This window comes from Myotis yumanensis, unplaced genomic scaffold (genome assembly GCF_028538775.1).
Source record: "Myotis yumanensis isolate MYYU_CA2020_CCGP unplaced genomic scaffold, mMyoYum1.0.hap1 SCAF_17, whole genome shotgun sequence".
NCBI lineage: Eukaryota > Metazoa > Chordata > Mammalia > Chiroptera > Vespertilionidae > Myotis > Myotis yumanensis.
Genome location: NW_027223768.1, coordinates 3,334,863 through 3,354,801, shown reverse-complemented (window position 1 = coordinate 3,354,801; position 19,939 = coordinate 3,334,863). Strand labels below are relative to the sequence as shown.

General features: G+C 47.8%; 1 protein-coding gene across 4 annotated transcripts in view; it reads left to right on the top strand.

The window, feature by feature from the left end:
- COL11A1 (collagen type XI alpha 1 chain) overlaps nucleotides 1-19,939 on the top strand; it is a 180,131-nt gene that overhangs the window by 38,425 nt on the left and 121,767 nt on the right. For 3 of the 4 annotated variants that reach the window (XM_070396043.1, XM_070396045.1, XM_070396041.1), the window contains exon 1: nucleotides 1,984-2,200. The exons of the other annotated variant lie outside the window; for it this stretch is intronic. In XM_070396043.1, coding sequence (XP_070252144.1) covers nucleotides 2,095-2,200 — 106 coding nt within the window. In that variant the 5' untranslated portion in view covers nucleotides 1,984-2,094. Of the gene's footprint in view, nucleotides 1-1,983; nucleotides 2,201-19,939 lie in introns of those variants that run through there. 4 annotated transcript variants of the gene reach the window in all.

Sequence of the window (19,939 nt, the reverse complement as noted above, 5' to 3'; positions counted from 1 at the left end):
AGTTGACCTAAGTTCCCACCATAAAGTTTTCATTTGTAATGGTACATTCCAATTTCAAACACACTCGGATTCTGAATTATTAAACTAGCGACTTGAGGCATCATCTAAGAAGGTCCTTCGTGACACTTCTCTGTAGGTGACATAGGCGTCGCACACATGCTTCCGGCAGCATCGCTAATATAAAGTGAGCCCACTTCTCGCTATGGGGATGGTCACTCTCTTTGCCACTGAGAGTGACCGCCACATGGAAGGTGTTTTTTAGTGGCTCTCCTCATTTTACATGTATGACACCCTCTGTATGATGTGAATTCCATCTTGGGCCTCATTCTGGTCTCTTGAGCACCTTCCAACGCTTAACCCACATAGAGCATCTGCTTCATCCGATGGGTCACGAGGTCTAGTTCCATAACTAATAGAAAGTTGGTCCCGAAAGATGAGTGGACATGTGTGCCTCATTCTTACACAGTGAAGCATCTTCACTCCTCAGCACAGGTCCTGGCCAAAGTTACAGGCCTTTGTCAACAGGGACGGTATTCCTCCCCTCAACAGGCCTCTGTTGAGTGCCTAATGTATGCTGGCACCTTGCTGGGCTCTGGGCCAGAACACTGTTGAGAGAGACACCTTAGGAAATAAGGAACCAGAGGAGCCAACAGGAGGCCATATTTTAGACTGGGGGGGTGGGGGGAGCCAGGGAATCTGTATCCCAGGCATAAGTGGGTTCCTCCGAGCAAGGGTGTAGAAGGACGTGAGACCCCCACTCCCCCCCAGGGTTCACTGTGCAGGGACCATGGTTCCAGCTCCGGAGGCCTTTTGTGAGCAGCTCTGGGCCTGAGACGCTGGGAGGCCTCTGCTGGTTGCTCTCCTGGGTTTCCTCCTCCCCTTCTACCTCTCATCAGGGAGGGCAGAGTCAGCTGGAACATGAAATCGCCCCCGAACTCGCTGTCAGCGCCCGTGCATCTCGCGCTCTCCCTCGCCCTGCCTCCCATCAGAGTCCAGGAGCCTCAGCTGAGCTCGTGCAGGATCGAGGCGGTTCCGAGCAGCACCTGTCCGCGTCAGGTCCCATGGGAGCGCATAGGTGTCGACCTGTTCGCGTGCCTCCATCTCACCTCGAGCCCCTCCTTCTAATTCTCGGCGTAAAAACAGCAAAACACACTTTGGGGAGCACGCGGAGCCCGAGTCCGCCAGTCCCCGACTGCTGGACGCAGCAGAGCTGTGCCCGGGGATAAGGTTACGGCGGCCGCCAGCCCGGACTCCAGGGGTGGGGATCGGGCGCGGGCCGCCCCTCCCCCGCCGCCGCCCCGCGGCGAGCAGACGGGCGGGGAGACAAGTAGCTGTTTTCATCGCGCACAGAAGCGCCTTGAGAGCTGCGGGCTCCGGGCTCCCCTGCCATTCCTTTCATTCCCGGGGCGCGGGAGCCAAGCACGCGCCCCCCGCCGCTCCCTCCCGTCGCTGCTCCGGGGTTCGGGGCGGAGAGAGGGGAGGCCGGAGGGGGGCGATGGGGGCTGGTAGGTGGGCTGGGCTTGCTCCCAGCCGCGGTCCCAGGGCCCAGCCCGAGGGGGGCGGGCTCGGGCCGCGCGCGCGGCGTGTGATTGGGTCTGACCCGCGGCCGGCTTGTCAGTTTCGCGCGCGGGGCCGGACAGGGGCGGGGGGCGCGCAGGGGCGGGGGCGGGGAGGGGGCTGCCCGGAGCCTCTCGCCCGGCCCCCTGACGGCATGCAGCCTTTAGGGGCCCGCAGTCCTCTCCGGTTTTTGGAGGAAGCCCCTCACCCGCCTTCAGTCTGAAGGCAGGGCCCCGCGGAGGACGGATCGGAGGGTCCCGGCCGGCGGGGGCCAAGCGAGAGGGAGAGGAGGGGGGCCGAGGGGCAGGAAGGAAGCAAAAAAAAAAAAAAAAAAAATCCAATTTGAAAAGAAAAAGCCCTTTGACTTTTTTTGATTTTTAATTTTTAATTTATTTTTTTTATTTGCTCCCCGCTCCCGCCCCAATGGCTGTGTAGCAAACAGCCCTGCGCTACCTGGGAAGGGACGCGAAGTTGGTGCGCGGTCGCGGTGCGGTGGGTGGTGGGGCGAGCTCCCGGCGGCGAGTGCGGGGCGCGGAGATGGAGCGGTGGCCCTCCCGGTGGAAGACGAGACGGTGGCCGTGGAACCTGGCCGTCACCTCCCTGGCGCTGACCTTCCTTGTCCAGCCCCGAGAGGTCAGAGGAGGTAAGACCACGGGGACGGGGGAGGTGGGCGCTCGCCGTCCGTCGGGCGATCGCATTCTGCGCCCCTCCCCCTCTGCGCCCCCCCTGCCCAGGCGCCCCCCGGGCCCCCCAAGAAAACACCCTCCTAAATACAATCCAGATTGCAGCTGCCACCAGGTTGGAAGCTCAGACTGCAGAGCGAGGCGGGTGTAGGCGGGACCGTAAGGGGAGACGGGGTGGCCGGGACACCGATCTGTCAGGCGCGGGGCTGCGGAGGTGCCCTGGCCGCTGCGCGGAGCCCGGGGAAGGGGGAGAACGTTACCTGGGACACGAGGGCACTTGTACAGCTTTTGTCTCCAGCCCGGCCCCCAGCCCGCCCTGGAACGCACCCCTTCTGGTTTCTTCGGCTTCTAGTGAATGAAAGCATCTTTTTTAGGGCTGAACTGAGCCGAAAGGAGCCCTGGTAAAGTTCTTTGTCTGGAATTAAGTGAGAAACGGGCTGTTTTCCTTTCAGGGATTTGAGAAAGCAAAGGGGAGGGGGATGCTGATGAATCCAGAAGACTGAGAACACGTGTGTGAGTGTGTGTGCGTGGTGGGGGGGGGGGGTATTTTGGTGAGATTTTAAGGGGGAAAGTGGCAGGTTATGGGGACGGGGTGGAAAATAGGGAGAAGGCTTTTCCCTGAGTTTCAGCCCTGGACTCTCCCCCATGACCCCCACCCCCACTTCTTGCAGGTTGGACGTGCGATTCTCGTGGAGAATGATGAAACTGGCCGAGCGAGTGGCTGGGGGAGGAGGCCTAGCATTGGAAAGGGAGGGGGCGCGGGTGGGGCGGGAGGAGAGGTAAGGAAAAGTTCCTACGTGGCACCAGCAACTGCTCAGTGAGCTGACCTGTGGGGAAGACCGCAGCCCTGTCAGTACCCGGGGAGGGAGAGCGACTCCCCCCCCTGCTCCGCCCCGCCCTTCCCCGCAGAGGCGGTGGCCCCAGTGCTCAGGTCCGTTAGGTGCTGTAGACTCGGCTGGCTGGCGGGAGCCCCGAGTGCTGGGAGGAGAAAAGCCAGCTTTGTTCAAAGCGCACGGAGCAGCGGGGGTGAGGAGGAGGGTGGCGAGGCTTGGCCAAGGGAGGAAGAAACTGTCAGCCCCAAAGGCGCAAGCTTTAGCAGAAACCTGAGTCTGGCCCCTGGATGCCAAGACCCGAGTTCTGCCTGATGGGAGGTGGGGCTCCCGGGGCCGAACTCCTGGAAACCAGGTCTGTATTCCCTCCCCGCCCGCGCTGGCCTCCTGCTTCCCCAGCAGCGAGCGGGCCGCGTGGCGTGGGTGCTCCCTCCACGCGACTGGTCCCCGTGCTGACGGCCCGCGCCTCCGGGGACCACGGTTGCCTGTTGGAGAAGCCATGCCAACGATGCCCATTAGCTCGCCTCTCCCTTTCCCAGGGTACAGAGGAGGGTCTTTGAAAGTGGAGTCCCCCCCCCCCCCAAGTTTGAATTCTACCTTGGGGTACCTGGTCCCCAGCGGGATTGGCCATTCTCTCCGCCCGCCGTTCTGCCCTCTGCTGGTTTTGTTTATTATTTGGGATCCGAGCATCTACTTAGCAAGTGAGGCTTCTTAAAATCCTCACTCGGTTAAGGAGGAAGGGATATGCCATGACAAAAGTATTCTAAAGGCACCTACTTATTTAAAAAAAAAAATAGAGACACTCAGACTTCCTTCAGTGAAAGGTGAAATATAAACTCAAGGATGCCATTGTAGGCGTTCAGGGTTAGAGATGTTTGCCGCTTGTCCTTCAAGTTCGAAGGGTATCAGAGAGGTCACATCCCTACCCTTGTAAAGTAGCTACTTACCCGAAACACTTTTAAACAAAAAGAACCTTTTCTGTTATTATGAAGCCAAGTAATGTGAGAAATAGCCAAGGGCAAAGATCCGGTTGCTTCTGTCTGTCCTTTCTGATGACCTGTCTTGAGAGTTCTGATTGCTTACCAGCGGTTCTCAACCTTCCTAATGCCACGACCCTTTAATACAGTTCCTCATGCTGTGGTGACCCCCAATTTCATTGTTACAAATTGAACATAATTAAAGCATAGTGATTAATCACAAAAACAATAAGTAATTATACATGTGTTTTCCGATGGTCTTAGGTGACCCCTGTGAAAGGGTCATTGGACCCCCAAAGGGGCCGTGACCCACAGGTTGAGAACCGCTGGCTTAGATAGTGTGGTAAAAGGTGGTGTTCGCTCAACCAAGTTGCTGGGTGCCTGCTGCTCAGTGGGAAGCTAGATATGTATTTACTTAAACCTACTGGTAGGCATTCTAGCCTCTTAATGGCCTTCCGAAAGGCCCTGGTAGTATCTTAATGCCTAAAAGGAAGCACGGGCCTGAATCATCACGCAGGGGGACATGAACCCAGAGTCCACTTCTCATGCCAGTCTTTAGATGTGCAAGTGAATGAACAGTAAGTAAGATTTTGTTCCAGTTCCTAAGCAAAAGTGTCGTATGCTAGAATTATACTATGATGTTTTGATTTCTCAGAGATGCAGCAGTGTGATTTGGTTGCTTGACCCAATGATGACTTAAAACAGCCTATTTTCATCTAAAATGTGCTTTTCTAGGATTAAAAATAATAAAGCCTTCGAGAGTTATGGGTTTATATTACATCCGACTCCGAAGAAAGCTAGTTAAGACCCTGAAGCATCTAACCTTACAGAGAAAAGCTCTGGGATGAATGGATTCGAATAAAATGTATGGTCTCACACAGTCATCACTTTACGTTGCACATAGAAACCCTATCCCTTGGTAATCTCTAACATGCTCATTCAAAATGTGTAGTGTTTATTATGATCTAGTACAAAAGAGTTTTATGATATATTCATTTACGTTAGCTTCCATTTTTAGCCTGTGGTTAATGTAAAAGTTTTATCTCAGAAATATATGGGTTTCTCTGTCAGTCAGTCCATTGCGTCTTCTAGACAGGACTTGAGGGTTACCCGGACGCTGTGGTGACTCTGTGATGGTGCTAAGCTAGGAGGTTTTAAGAGTTTTAAAAATGAGTTAAGGTAAGATTAAGTACCAAGGAAAGTAACCTCTAATTGAATCCCGTTTTGCTAATTAACATGGTATTCGATCTTTGGTGGTGAAGCCAAGACTGTCTTTGCAAGAAGTTGATTCATTTTGTGAGAAACTCCCCAAGCTCCTCGCAGTGGGCCGTGCGCTCTGCTGGGTGTTGTCTTGAGTGCCCGGGATCAGCAGGTGAAATGGTGCTGGATTCCAGCGTCCTAGCTAATCCAGCTTCGCAAGGAGACTCAGCTGGGCCTGTGGTTACTTAATGGGAACCCAGCTCAGAGATCAGATACACTTCCGATAGTCGATGCAGTGTCCGCGAGGAGGACTAATAATGTCTCCTCATTTTTTTTTTTTTTCTATTCAAAATGGACAAAGTCTGCAATAGAGAAACAATAAGGAACAGTAGGTATCTTCCAAGAAGCATGCTCCTGCGTGCTGTACACAGGTGGCCTCGCTTTGGGTGGCATATGTACAGTGGGAGTTAGAGACACGTTCGCAAAACTCCACGTGTTTTAAATTAAGTTTATTGATCTCTTAAATTGACTGTTTACCCCATAATCAATACTTAACAGAGTCTACTTTATCAAAATTACTCTCTGAGTATATTCTTATCATTGCAGACAAAATTAAAAAGTTGTAAAATGAGAAGTGTATATATTTAGATAGCATGATTGCTCACAGGTATTTTATTATTTTTTTAGGTTCTATGTTTGTCTCACTTTGTGACTAAATTAGAAGGAGCACATCATTCATGTTAAGTTAAACCTAAAACATAGCAAGGCGACCATGAACCCCTTTTCAGACTTGTGGGCAGGCTTTCTATCAAAAAAAAATCTAAGTACTTTTCCTGCCTTTTTTTTTTTTTCCCTAAAAAATTTGTTTCTGTTCTGGGACAAATTATCTTCACTCTGGTTAATTTACTGAACTGCCGTCTATTTCATAATAACAAATGAACTCAAATCAAGCTTGGCTGAGGGTGTCTGTAATAAAAAGGAGAAAAAGGTATCTAGATTTTTTAAGGGAATGCTAGACAGAAATTATTATAGAAATTACTTCTCTATATACCACCTTCTTACTTTACTATAAGGAAACTGAGGCACAGAAAAGTTGTTAGCTGAATACTCTTTCTCATGAAAACATTCTTATACTAGCTGTGGTTTTTCTAAATGAGTAGGGGAAGATCTGTAATAGTGATGTAAATAACTAAAAAATAGTAGTCTGAGACTTTATGGAATGACCAAATATTACTTACATGTATGTGCTGGAGTGATTAGTGAGAAGACAGGTTCAGTGAGGACTGATTTAAAGAAACTCGGAGAGGAAACAGTTACAGAATGCATTTACAAATTCCTCAACCTCCTAAGATCAGAGGAAGGCGGTTTTGGCTAGTTGTATTGTTAATATGCCTAATTATCTGATTCTACATGAGTGTCTGTATCAGAATAGAAAGCATAACAGTTTATAAAATATTTTTTGTAAGTATTTGTGGCTGGATTAAGTATATAGTGTTGATCCTTTCTAGAGGCAGGTACCACTTTGAATTTTTAAGAAGCTCAGAAAGTTATATATGTATTTCAATAAGGCAGATCATGTCAGATTTCTATGCTTTTCATGTTGATTTTATATTGATGGGATGATATATTATATTCATATAAGTTATATGACTTTTATTAAGGCAGATAATGAATTGATATGGGTTGTATGTTCCATAGATAATCTCTTTTTAAACAAGGGGCCAACCTTGGAAAAATAAGAGGAGAGCACTTATTGGTGCACCTTCTAATTGAAGGTGTTCTTTTGGATTGTCTAATTATCTGAAACAACAGAAACACTTTCTACCTCAGGAATAGATACATAGAGGGCTAGTTTGTAAGGAAGTACTCACTCTTTTTAAAAAAATATATATATTTTTTGTTTATTTTAGAGAAGAAGGGAGAGAGGGAGAGAGGGAGAGAGAGAGAGAGGCATCAGTGATGAGAGAGAATCATTGATTTGCCTCCTGCACGCCCCCTTCTGGGGATCGAGTCTGCAACCCATGCATGTGCCCTGACCAGGAATGGAACCGTGACCTCCTGGTTCATAGGTTGACACTCAACCACGGAGCCACGCCAGCTGGGTGGAAGTACTCACTGTTAATGGGCAACCACAATATTTGTCGTGCTGGCAGCACCATGGCAGAGCTCGTGTTTCTACCACAGGAAGCCTTTTCCTGTATTTAGGGAAAAGCAGTACCTGTCCTTAGGCTCCTGAGAAGACGCCATGGAAGCCAATTATACTCCTAGTGTATCCAGAAGTCATACACACACAGGGTTTTGTAAGTGCCAAGCCTTCGCCATCGTTTTGCATGCCCCTTAATGATTATATCTAGGTCTGTGAAGGCCAAGATTCTCTTGTGCCCTAAGTGCATGTTTCTTTCCTCCTTCCCTTTGGAGAAATGATTAGGGGCGGGGGGTGGGGGAGGGGGCGGATCATTAGGAATTCAAGGCACTGGGGAGTGGGGCCTGAGAGCCTATCCTTTGGGCTTTTACTCCTTCACTTCCCTCCTTTAATTCTGGGGAAACGTGAGCTGAGCTGGGAGTGCCGAGAGGAAACCAACCTTTTCTTTTCCTTGACCATTGAAGTTTTGTCCCTTAGCAAAGAAGAAAGAGAGGTACACACAGAGGCTATAAAATGTTGCCATGGTCCCTACATTCTCTCACCCAAGAGTCAACTTTCCATGCAGTTTTCAGTGTAGCTTTTCGTGTGCTGTGATGCCTTCCTTCCTTTTGGACTTTTTTCTTCTAATCTCAAATTTAATTCAGAACCCGAGGGTTGTTGTTTTCATTTCCAACTGCCTCCTCTAGTATAGCGCATCCAATATATTTAGTTCTTCCTTCAAAATCGTAATATGGTTTAATTTTTATCGGTTCACATGTTTGTTCATTTCTGCTTTCAGTCGTGTTGGATCTCACCCTGAGTAATACAGCTGCTAGCGCAGATGAAAGTCCGTTTTAAAGGGATTTCGCCGGGACTGTCTATTTATCAGCTCCAGTCCCGGGCCGGCCACGGACTTGGCCAGTGGCTCTTTAGACATTGGCTGATCCCCAGGCCCACTGTTATCTGGGAAAACAAACTCTTTGCTTGCTGCGCATGGAATTAGAGACAGTGCTATTAATTTGGGAGAAAGAGCCCAGAGAAAAGAAAGGTTATCATATTTCAGAGTAAGAGAGCAGCTTAAATACGACTGGACAATTGAGAACTAAACCAAACCTGTGTCAGAGTGCTTTAGCACAATCAACTTTTGCAATCCCCTCAAACCTTCTTTTTTTTCTCTCTCTCTCCTTAAAAAGCATTTCTTTCTTATTTTAACCAAATTTAATTGCTCCTGAATGGGCCCCGCACTGCACAGGCCCATGAAGGTCCCTATTCACAGAACCCAGCGCGCATAGGGTGTCACCGGACGCTTCCTTCCTCTGTCTGCCCGGGGCCTGACATCCGGCTTGAAGGAGCGAACCTTAGACTGCAGGAGGCTCTTGGCTCTCCTTCCTCGCTCAGCTTTGCACGGCTTCCTGAAAGGGTGGCGGTTGCCATTCCCAGAGGCTCCAGGGCGAGTGTGCACCCTGTGGCCTGGACAGCGCTGCAGAGAGGGAGCCCCAGCGTCAGGGTGTGTCCCCGCCTTCTCCCTCCTGCAGGGCCCTGACAGTGGCGCTCAGCCTGCCACCCGCTGCCATGCCTCTCGGAGCGCTGATGAGCCTTCAGCCTGTTTCACTGTTTCTGAGGGTAACTGTGTTGTCCAGGCAGCAGCAGCAGGAGTCCGTGTGCCCTTCAGGATGGCCCCTCCAAATGTCAGGGTTCATGACCAGCCATCTCCCACCTGCTGCAACCCCACCTCCATCTACCCTGTGCCTCAGCCATGGTTAGCCACCCCAGTAGGGGGCGCGCAGGAGGCAGCCTATCCATGATTCTCTCATCACTGATGTTTCTCTGTCTCCCTCACCTTTCCTCTCTGAAATCAGTAACAATATACATTAGAAAAGTAATAATAATAAAATAAAGGCTGAGCAGCAGCGTCCTATCCCCAGGCGGATATGCATAGCAGGAAGGGCCAACACTGTGCGCGCATGCTCATTGTGTAAGCGCTTTCCATGTGACTCTCGTTCCATGCTGACAACTGCCCTGCAAGTCCCTTAGAGTAAAATCTCCCTTTTACCCACGAGGAAGTCAACGGAGAGGTTAATGACTTGCCTGCAGTCACACAGCTACTGTGTGACAGACCCAGGGTCTGAGCCCACACAGTCTTGCTTTGGGTCCCTGTCCATGTGGACTTCACCGTGTGTCCCAAGGCTTCTCCACAGCCTCCCCGACTTACCTTATGATTATGGCACCGCGGGGTCTAAGATGAACGCCCAGAGCGTGCAGCTGCACCCCAGTCAACAGGATGTCACTTGTGTGTAGAACTTCAGTGCCACCGAGGAGTCATAGGAAGAGGTCCTGGCAGGGGGGGTACTGTAATTCACCTCCGTCTGCACGAGAGCTCCGTGGCGGAGGCCAGATCACTGTGTTATTTATGGACCCACCTGCGTCCCAGTGCTGGTGGGACACCCAAAGTGGGGCTGCTGGGGGCCAGCGCCTGTGGCTTTGTTCCTTTGACTCACTGAAGGAGACGCTGACAGCTGTTAACCTGTTGGCTTGGTTGCACGAAGTAACAGGGACTCTTGCAAATTGCTTCCTGTTCTAAGCAGGACTCGCTGCTAGGAGCACCAGGCTTATTCCACTTCGGGGGACTGATGTCTAGGAGTATGTTTATTGCCTTCAGTGTGAAGGTGTCAGATCTGATTCTCTAGAACAGGGGTGGGCAAACTTTTTGACTCGAGGGCCACAATGGGTTCTTAAACTGGACCGGAGGGCCGGAACAAAAGCATGGATGGAGTGTTTGTGTGAACTAATATAAATTCAAAGTAAACATCATTATATAAAAGGGTATGGTCTTTTTTTTTTTTTTAGTTTTATTCATTTCAAATGGGCCGGATGGGCGGGCCGTAGTTTGCCCACGGCTGCTCTAGAAGCTGTTTGGAATGTAATCTCCTGGGGGAATGTAACTGAAAGATGCCTGGTATTTGTTGTTGTTTGTTTGTTTTTTGGGGGGAACCACCACATTATCATTATCTTAAAAATCACTCATTCACATGTTACTCTTTCTCTAGGACAGTGGTTCTCAACCTTGGCTGCACATTAGAATCACCTGGGAATCTTTTTAAAATCCTGGTTTCTGGGCCTCAGCCTCCGGAAATTCTGTTTCTTTGTGATGGAGTGGGGCCACAGCATTAGTAACAAAGAAACAGAATTTCAGGAGGCTGAGGCCCAGAAATCAGGATTTTAAAAAGATTCCCAGGTGCTTCTAATGTGCAGCCGAGGTGGAGAACCACTGGTCTAGGAGTTGCTGGGGATTAGTTAGTGAATGTGGTTTTATTTTATTTCTGTCCCCCAGTGTCTACAAGATGCCAGAATACACAGTGTGACACAGCCACTCTTTAGTTATTAATTCTCTTCTCACTCTGCCCGGCGGACTGGCAGAGGTGGCAGTCTAGTTAACCTGGAGTGGGGGGAGGGACTCCTCCTGTCACGCTGTCTGCAGTAATTAGCCCCCCACTCCCTTTCCTTTACTCACGCTCTAAAAATGAGTGAATTGGCATTTCTCTCTAGCTTTCTGCATCTGGGAAACAGTTTTACGCTTTTTCTCCACAGATGCCTCTGAATATTTAAAGCTACCGATGGACTGTCGTTTGCTTTAACATGGTGATCTGAGAGAGGGGGGAAGACATAGGGAGTGGTGCTTTTGCTTTGGCAGCAACATAAATCATCACTTCACTTGTCTACTGGTGAACAAGAAAGTTTAATCCAAGAATGATATCTGTAAAAGTAATAATTGGGAAAATTTCTATCATGTTCATTTTTGAGCTTTTTATCTGTTTTGTATGCTATTAGGGATTGTCTGATTTTGCTTAATAACTATTAGAGCAGCCTATCTGTACTTATTGCTTTATAATTATTTTAGTAAACATTCTTCATGTTAGAAAGTGATTTGCATATTATACATATAATTCTATTACAAAGTACCATCTTTAAGCAAGGAGTATATAGTTTCAAGTGCTGAATATGATTGATAGATAGTAGTTGTAGAATTGTTTTGGAAGAATGTATGTATTTTTTATATTCTGTTTCTATCCATTGCAATTTTACACGAAAATCACTAGCGTAGGGCCTGGCCAGTGTTGCTCAGTGGTTGAGCATTGTTTCATGAACCAAGAGGTCACCAGCTCCATTCCTGGTCAGGGCACATGCCTGGGTTGTGGGCTCCATCCCCAGTAGGTGGCGTGCAGGAGGCAGCCAGTGATGTTTCCCTCATTGATGTTTCTATTGCTCTACCCCTTTTCCCTTCCTCTCTCTAAAATTCAATAAAAATATATTTAAAAAATAAAAAAACTAAAATCACTAGCATGGGTGTCTTCATCTGTCTGATGGAGTGTGCCCCAAGCACGTAGAACAGGGCCTGTCACACAGTAAGCGCTCGGTAAGTCTCTGTTGAATGAAGTGAAGGTGTTAGTTGCAGCTCTCATGAATTGCTCTTCAATAACCTAATTAAAGACCTGAGTTGTGATATGAGATCATGTATATCAATCACTGCCAGTGTCTACAGAAGTCTATTCAACAGGTGTTTGCTGGTACTCCGCTGATTTCCTGTAAACATCAATCTCTTTTTTGCCTCCAAGCCAGCTAGGATCTGCACCCTGAACACTCCCAACCTGCTCACCATTGCCTTTCACTCGGTAGCATTTAGGCAGTAGCTCCCCAGGAACACCTCTCCTCAACCAAGAAGCCTGGGGTAGTTGACCTTGCAGCACATCGGGAGGCACAGGGTACTTCCTCCAAGCTGGGGTGCTCATCCCAGAGCATTGTTGGCGCTGAAATGAAAGCATCTTTTTAGTCCGTGTAAGAAATTCTGGCCCGAGCACCATACCTGCAGCACGGCAGATGGGCCGTACACATTTCCTGACTGCATTAACGCGCTCCTCATGCAGGCGGTGCCGCTGAATCAGGAAGATAGGGGGAAGCGGCCTGGCTCAATCTCACAGTCATTCCCAGCCCATCCCTGTGGATCTTACGTAGGCGATTTTGTACGGAATCCGAGCGGTGTTTTATGGTCATTTTGATACTCAGTCAAGGGTTTACAAACCTTCTGGAACAGGAAAGAAATGTGCGCACAATGGGCACGTGCCTGGCTTCTGTACAGGCCACTGGACGTCAGCGAAAGGCTATTTGCGACACGCAAATCATTCCATCAGTAAGTCTCCTATTGTCTGACAGCAGCGGCTCTGCGAAAACGGATGTGAGGAGATCATCTGTGGTGTACATGCTTCTCCAAACGCTCCTGCTCTCCTGGCAGCTCATGGAATACATGGCAATGAGAACCGCTCTTTTCCACGTTACCGTCAATGGTTGGATTGGACATAGAACTCTGCTTTACAATAAAGATTTTCCTAACTTTGGCCACTTAGAAATCAGAAATGCCATTACTTTTCAGATAATACGTTGTCAGAGTTGGGATAGTATTTCTACTTTCAACTTTCAGTTCCTATAAGCGTTTATGATAAGAGACAGTTCAGGATGGAGGCTGCTCAATAACCATGAAAATCAAAGGACGCTCTTCTGTGTGCTGCATTGGGTGCCGTGACTCCGTAGAAGGCAGAGGCCCGTCCATCCTCATGGAGTGTGTCTGTTCCTAGGAGAGCGCTGCGGCTAGGGGCGTGGGCAGGGACCATATGACACAAGACCATATGGGTAGACTTTTTTGGAATCACATGACTAATTAAAAATACAGGGGGGGTGTTGCTAAGTTGGCAGGATGGGTGCAGACTTTGACATCCAGCCATACCAGGTGGTTCCAGTTGATTGTGACCGTTGTATCCTCTAATAAGCAGGACTGGGGCCAGGCTGCTTTTGCTGGGATAGCCAACCCACAGTAAAGCCAGCCCTCTGACAATTAGCACCTTCAAGTGACACTTGATGGCCATCAGAGACTTGATAAAAATATGAATGAATAATCTTCCTATTTTGTGGGGGACTATGTTACCCGAACATGTGGACACATTGATAAACTCTGTTATAAGCAAGGAGGTGGCCCAGCATTGTTAAAGCTTGTTCTTGGTATAACCCAAATGATAGCATGCTTTAGATCAGAAATTGTAAATAGTCATTCTTGTCTCTGAGGATTAATAGAGTGGACCAAGATATCTATGTTGATTATTAAGTCATAATGATTTCTTTCAGGGAAAGAATACAGTTTTAAAATAACCATGTCATTAAGTTAATTGTAGCTTTCAATAACATTGACAGACTGTCCACACCCTTAGTTTTATTTCTACCCCAGATCTTTCCTTGAACTTCAGACTCATATATTCACTCCCCTGCCTATCCAGCCATTTCCAAAGGCATACATGAAGGCATCTCAAAATTAGCCTGCCGGAAACCGAACTGCAGAACTACCCCCCGAAACCTGCTCCTCTCGCCACCTCCCCTTCTCAGCTGATCGCAATAAACTCAGTCGTGATGTTTGACCTAAAAAACCCAGAGGCAGCTCAGACTCCTTTTCGCTCCTACTTCACACGCAGCCTATCGGCAGCTCCTGTTTGCTCCATGTTCAGAACCTCCACATCCTCACCCAGTGCTTGGTCTCTCCGTCCAAGATAACACAGTTTGACACATAGAAGATTGCAATTGCTTCCTGTCTGCTCTCTGACTCCCCTTTGGTGCTCCCTTCATCCATTCTCAACACAGAGCCATAGTGGGGTCTAGAAAATCAGCTGGTTCATGTTACTCCCATCCCCTCAACTCCCAGTGGCTTTCCATCTCAGCTGGAATAGAATCCCAGCACCTTGATCCCACAGGATCTATCCAATCGGCCTTCAACATGCTCTCGCCTTGTTTCTCTGACCTCATCCCTTATACTTCTTTTGTGCCCTTTGCTGGAGACATATTTGTCTCCTTGCATTTCCTCCAACATCTGGGCCTACCCCTGACTCAGGTTCCTTTTACTTAGAATGCCTTTCAGTAAAAACAGCAGGGTTGCCCAGCCAGTGTGCCTCATTGGTTGAGCGGTCCATCCTTGAACCAGGAGGTCACAGTTCTATTCTGGGTCCGGGCACATCCCCGGGTTTCAGGCTCCATCCCCAGTAGGGGGCGTGCAGGAGGCAGCAAATCAGTGATTCTCTTTAATCATTGATGTTTCTATCTCTCCCTCTTCCTCTCTCTGAAATCAATAAAAGCTTATCTCAAAACAAAACAAAACAAAACCCAACAACAGCAGGCGCCTCTGAGGCCTCTCTAGACTGTGCTCAAACGTCCTCTTCTTATTGGAACCTTAATTATCTTTCTTGTCTGCTAGCCATTCCCCTGCAACCCTTCCTATACTCATTCACCCATTTATTTTTCTCCTTTCTGCTAATCAAATACTTGTCACCTATAAAAAGGAATGTCCTATTTAAATGTATATAAAATGTGGAATGAGATCACTCTGGAGTACAGACATTGCCTTAAATTGTTTGGGCAGCTTGTAGGCCATGTTTATTATCCAAACGACTCCCATAGCTTTTCATTTCATTTTACATATTTAGTCATAGTCAACATGGCCGCCTAGTTCCACATGATACATAAACCGCTTTGCTTCTTTGATGGGCGCCAACAGATCCAGTTGTTTGGAGGTTCTAATCGCGTAGAGGTGGGCCTGGAGTTGGTGCTTTGTCCCCTGGTTCCGCAGAGCCGTGATGGGTGTTATCTGGGAACAGATGGGAGATAGGCCGAGGCGGAGATGGAGAAAGCAATCACAGATGAGATGCTGTCGGGGAAATGAATGCAGGCTGATAAAGCACATCCATGTGTTCCGGTCAGTGCTGAGTCTCAGGCCCTGTGTTTTAGGGTTTCTCCCAACCTCTGGAGAGCTCGGAGTTAGAAAAAATCCTTAACAAAATGGGCTGTGACTGCAAGCAATGTTGATGGGAGTCACCCTCCATTAATTCCTTCAGAGCACAGGGTGGGGCAAGAGTGGGTTTACAGCCCTGGCTGGTGTGGCTCAGTGAGTTGGGCACTGTCCTATGCATCAAAGGGTCACAAGTTTGATTCCCAGTCAGGGCACATGCCAGGGTTTCAGGCTCAACTCCCAGTCGGGGCGTGTGGGAGGCAGCCTGTTGATGATGTTTCTCACTCTCCCTCTCCCTTCCATTCTCTAAAATCATTAAAAACATATATTTTTTAAAAGTAGGTTTATAGGTGTATGTGAAACAGAGTTTATTCTTGTATTGTTATGGATTAATTATCATATTATTTCCCATATGAACAACTGTAAACCTACTTTTGCCACACCCTATATTTCATTATGTATTTTTCCCCATGACCTTTCCAGTTTTGAATTTCACTATGTAACTATTTTTTTTTTAAATGGCATTTTCAGGGAGTTGTATATTTACATTTAATCATTTTCTGAAATGCTAGTTCCAATAGGCCTGGTAGGTGTTTGGTTTGATTAAATTAACCATAAAATTGCTACAACTCCCGGATTCTGTTTCATATTGTCTTTGTCCAAGTCATTCTCAGTTTGATGCTATTCCTTATTTGAATATCAAAAACTCATTTTTTTTCAAGATGCCCTTGAGCCTTGGGCTGCTTATACTTATATTCATAGTGTTTTCTGTAGGAAATATATTCTCTAAACATAGGCTTAAAATGGAAAAAGCATTTAAATTTGTTACAGAACCCCTTGGGAGAAAATAAACTCTAAACACTGGCCATTAATGTAAACTGTACAACTCTACTCTTACATGCTTACAGTTTGCTAATGTTTCCCAGCAGTTTATTTCTCTCATTTTGCACTTTTTTTTTTTACTACAAAGATTAGATTACAGAAGACACCCAAAAAATCTGGTAAAATTTTTTTTCTGCTAAAAAAATTGCATTGGGACATAGGAAATGTATATGATTTCCATGGATATTATTTGTGCCATACAGTCATTGAAAGATGAACTTCCATACATTCTAAATATGGGAGAATACAGGTCAATACATTTTATCTCTTAATACTCCATGTTGGTTGATAATACAAGGCTGGTGTGCAGCATGTATGTGTTTGAAATAAATGAAGGAATAGTACCAGAGGAAAGACACTATGATATTGGTTTTTTAAGACTTTTTAATACATAGCTCATATCAGGGTTACTGTGTTAAGGTACAGTTATATTAATGTCTATGCAATGCCAAGAAAAATTATATAAAAGGGGAAATGCTAATGATGTCAGCGTATTCATGTCAAGGGTGGCATTGGAGAGTGAGCATGAAAACATAGATGTGAGACTCATTGGGTTGTTTAAGCTGTTACGGTTCCAGGAGGCCTCCTGGGGTTGTACGTACCTAGGATGACATAAGAACACGCTGGGGAGCCCTGGCTGCTGTGGCTCAGTTGGGTGAGCATCTCCCATGCACCAAAAGGTTCCTGGTTTGATTCCTGTTCAGGGCACATGCCCCAGTTTCAGGCTCAATCCCTAGAAGGAGTCACACCAATCGATGTTGCACTCTCACATTGATGTTTCTTTCTCTCTCTCTCCGCCCCCCCCCCCCTCTAAAAGTCAATTTTTTAAAAAAAGCGCTGCACTAACTGGTTTGGCTCAGTGGATAGAGCGTCTGCCTGCGGACTGAAGGGTTCAATTCCAGTCAAGGGCATGTACCTTGGTTGCAGGCACATCCCCAGTAGAAGGTGTGCAGGAGGTAGCTGACCAATGTTTCTCTCTCATTGATGTTTCTAACTCTCTATCGCTCTCCCTTACTCTGTAAAAAATCAATAAAATCAATTAAAAAAAATAAAAGAGCATGCTGGGAGGTTGCTCGCGTTGCAGTTTTCGTAGATGACACGTCATGGACCGTCCGAGAGAGAAAACGTCCAGCCCTCTGCTCCACGGTGAAGAGGGTCCCAGGGCTGCAGAGGAAGGAAGAACAGCAATGAGGGAAGGTACCGCTGGGTGCGCTCACTAGCACTGGCAGAGATGTTCCAAAGGAGGGCATTTTGAAGAGACAGTGCCTTCTGATGTTGCTTTATTGCATGCTTACTAGGTGTCAAAGGTCAAAGTGCCTTATGTCATTTAATTCTCAAAATGAGGTTAAGTTGAAGAAGCCAGATCTTAGTGGGGTAAGTGTCTCACCCAGTGTCACGCTGATCATAGGTCCTGGGCTTGTGCTAGACGCCGGAAGTTCCAGCCGCAGACACTGAGCTCTTAATTGTTGTCTGGCCACTGGCTTGGGGGAATCCTGAGTTTTACTCTTTATTAAGAGCCGTTGTGATTTGGAAATATAGAGGGTATTGGGTCTCTTCTCGCTCAGGTTTGATCAGCCCTGCACCTACTACCACACAGAGAGCGCTCCTGGCTGGCCACACTTCAGGGCAGCAGAGCACTCCAGGCCTGGGTGTGTGTGTGTGTAACTCTTTCTGTGTTTCATCTTATTTTTATTTCTCTGTATGGTGTGCTTCACATGTGGCCTGTGGTGTGAGGTGCAAGGTGTGGGCAAGTGACCCCCTGGAAAGTACGTGCGTTAGAAAGGCCTCTTCGGACCCGTGTTCCTGCCGCCCCTGAACCAGGTGGGAGCAGCTATTCTTGGGAAGCTCGTCACGGCCCTGTTTGTGACAGTCACTTCCAGACCCTCCTCCTCAGCCTGGGGGGAAGGAAGCTTCAGGTCTGAGGCAGGGCGTAGCTGCTGGTTCGTTTGTTCGTTCATTCATTCATTCATTCATTCATATATCACTATTGATTATTTACTATGTGCCAGTTGCTATGTTGGTTATGAATACTATAGTGAATGTCAATAGTGCTGAGACTTGCTGTCAGAGGGTTATAATCATCGAGGGAGGCAAACATTAAATACTGAATTACAAGTTTAGGAGTTTAGGGATTGAGAGAGAGAGAGAGAGAGAGAGAGGAAATTTTAGGTGGCATAAGTATGAAACAGGGCAACATGATCATAATTTAGACATACACTGTGCCTGAGAACATGCAGCCTAGAGTGAAAATGAGATAATTAAGCAAGCCAACCAAGTAGAGAGAGGAGTTATCCAAGGGGAATCTAGGGTCTGTGGGGTCATTTGAGACGGTCCCATAACCCAGCCTGGGAGGGATAAGTAATGATTTCCTGAAGGAAGTCAGGCTTGGGTTGAGATCAGAAGGTTGGTCAAGTCTGAATGCACCAGGTTTCAACCCTGGCTACCCACTCGACTCGCCTGGGAAACTTGAAAAACATACACATGACTGGTCCCCCCCCCCCCCCCCCCCCCCCCCCCCCAGTCATTGTAGTCACTAGTTTGGCTGTAGCACCCAGGCATCCACAATTTCAAGTTCCCCAGGGGATTCAGATGACAGTTAGGGTTGAAAAATCAGCCAGCTCCCCTTAGCCAATGGAGGAAGGATTGAAAAATATCCCCAGTAAAGGAATAATAAGAATATTAGAAGCTGGAAGATGGTTATTATGGCAGGAGCATCATATTTGGGGTTGGGGAAGTGAACAGGAGTTAGCGTAGACATCTCATTGGAGTGTGTGGCTATGAATATTCATGGAAGAGATGTGAGTTTTCTCAAGAGCAGCCATGGGGCCCCCAGGGAGAATTTGGGCATCTAAGCATAGTCAGTGTTGATGTCATATCCGGCAGCCATGACCACTTTCATTTCCTTGAACTCCGTGCTGCCATTTTTTGATAGTTCTATTGCCTTCCTCTTCATTGATGAACTTCTACTCGTCCTTCAGGACTCAGCTCGCAAGGGCCAGATGGTAGACAGTTTAACTTCTGCGGGCCACACGGTCGCTGGTCGCTGTCACAGCCGCACAGCTCTGTCCTCGTTGGAAGGCAGCTATGGACAACCTGTGAATAAATGGCTGTGGCTACTACAGTAAAAACCTTTATTTGTGGATGCTGACGTCTAAATCTCACGCCATTTTCACGTGTCACAAAATATTATGCTGCTTAAAAATGTAAAGCCACTCCTATCTCGTGTGCCAGACAGCAGGGCAGTCTTCGCCCACAGGAGTCCTCCCAGCCGCTGCTCTGAGGCATCGCTACAAATACCAACTCAGTCCTCTCAGACATTCTTTTAGCTAAATACTTCTGTTGTTCCTTTACAGATGTGCACGCTGAGGCACAAGGCCCTCAGTCATGTGTCCAAGTCCCACAGCTGCTCAACGCCAAGATTTCACAGCAAGGCATGCGCATACACCTGCTAGTTAGCGGGCTGCTTTCAAGGGATTCAGGCAGCAGGCTGACAGGCAGCACCTAGTTCTGCCAGCTGACTCCAGCTGTGGCATGCAGATTAATAAGAAAGCCCAGGGAGCCCTAGCCGGTGTGGCTCAGTGGATAGAGCTTTGGCCTGCGGACCAAAGGGTCCTGAGATTGACTCTGGTCAAGGGCACGTACCTTGGTTGCAGGCTCCTCCCCGTCCCAGGCCCTGGCCGGGGTGAGAGCAGGAGGCAACCAATCAATGTGTTTCTCTCACATGGATATTTCTCTCTGTCTTTCCCTCTCTCTTCCACTCTCCCTAAAAATCAATGGGAAAATATCCTCAGGTGAGGATTAACGACAACAAAAAAGAAAACCAGGGAAAACAGTTAAATGGCTATTGCAGTAACACACAGGGCTCTGAGATC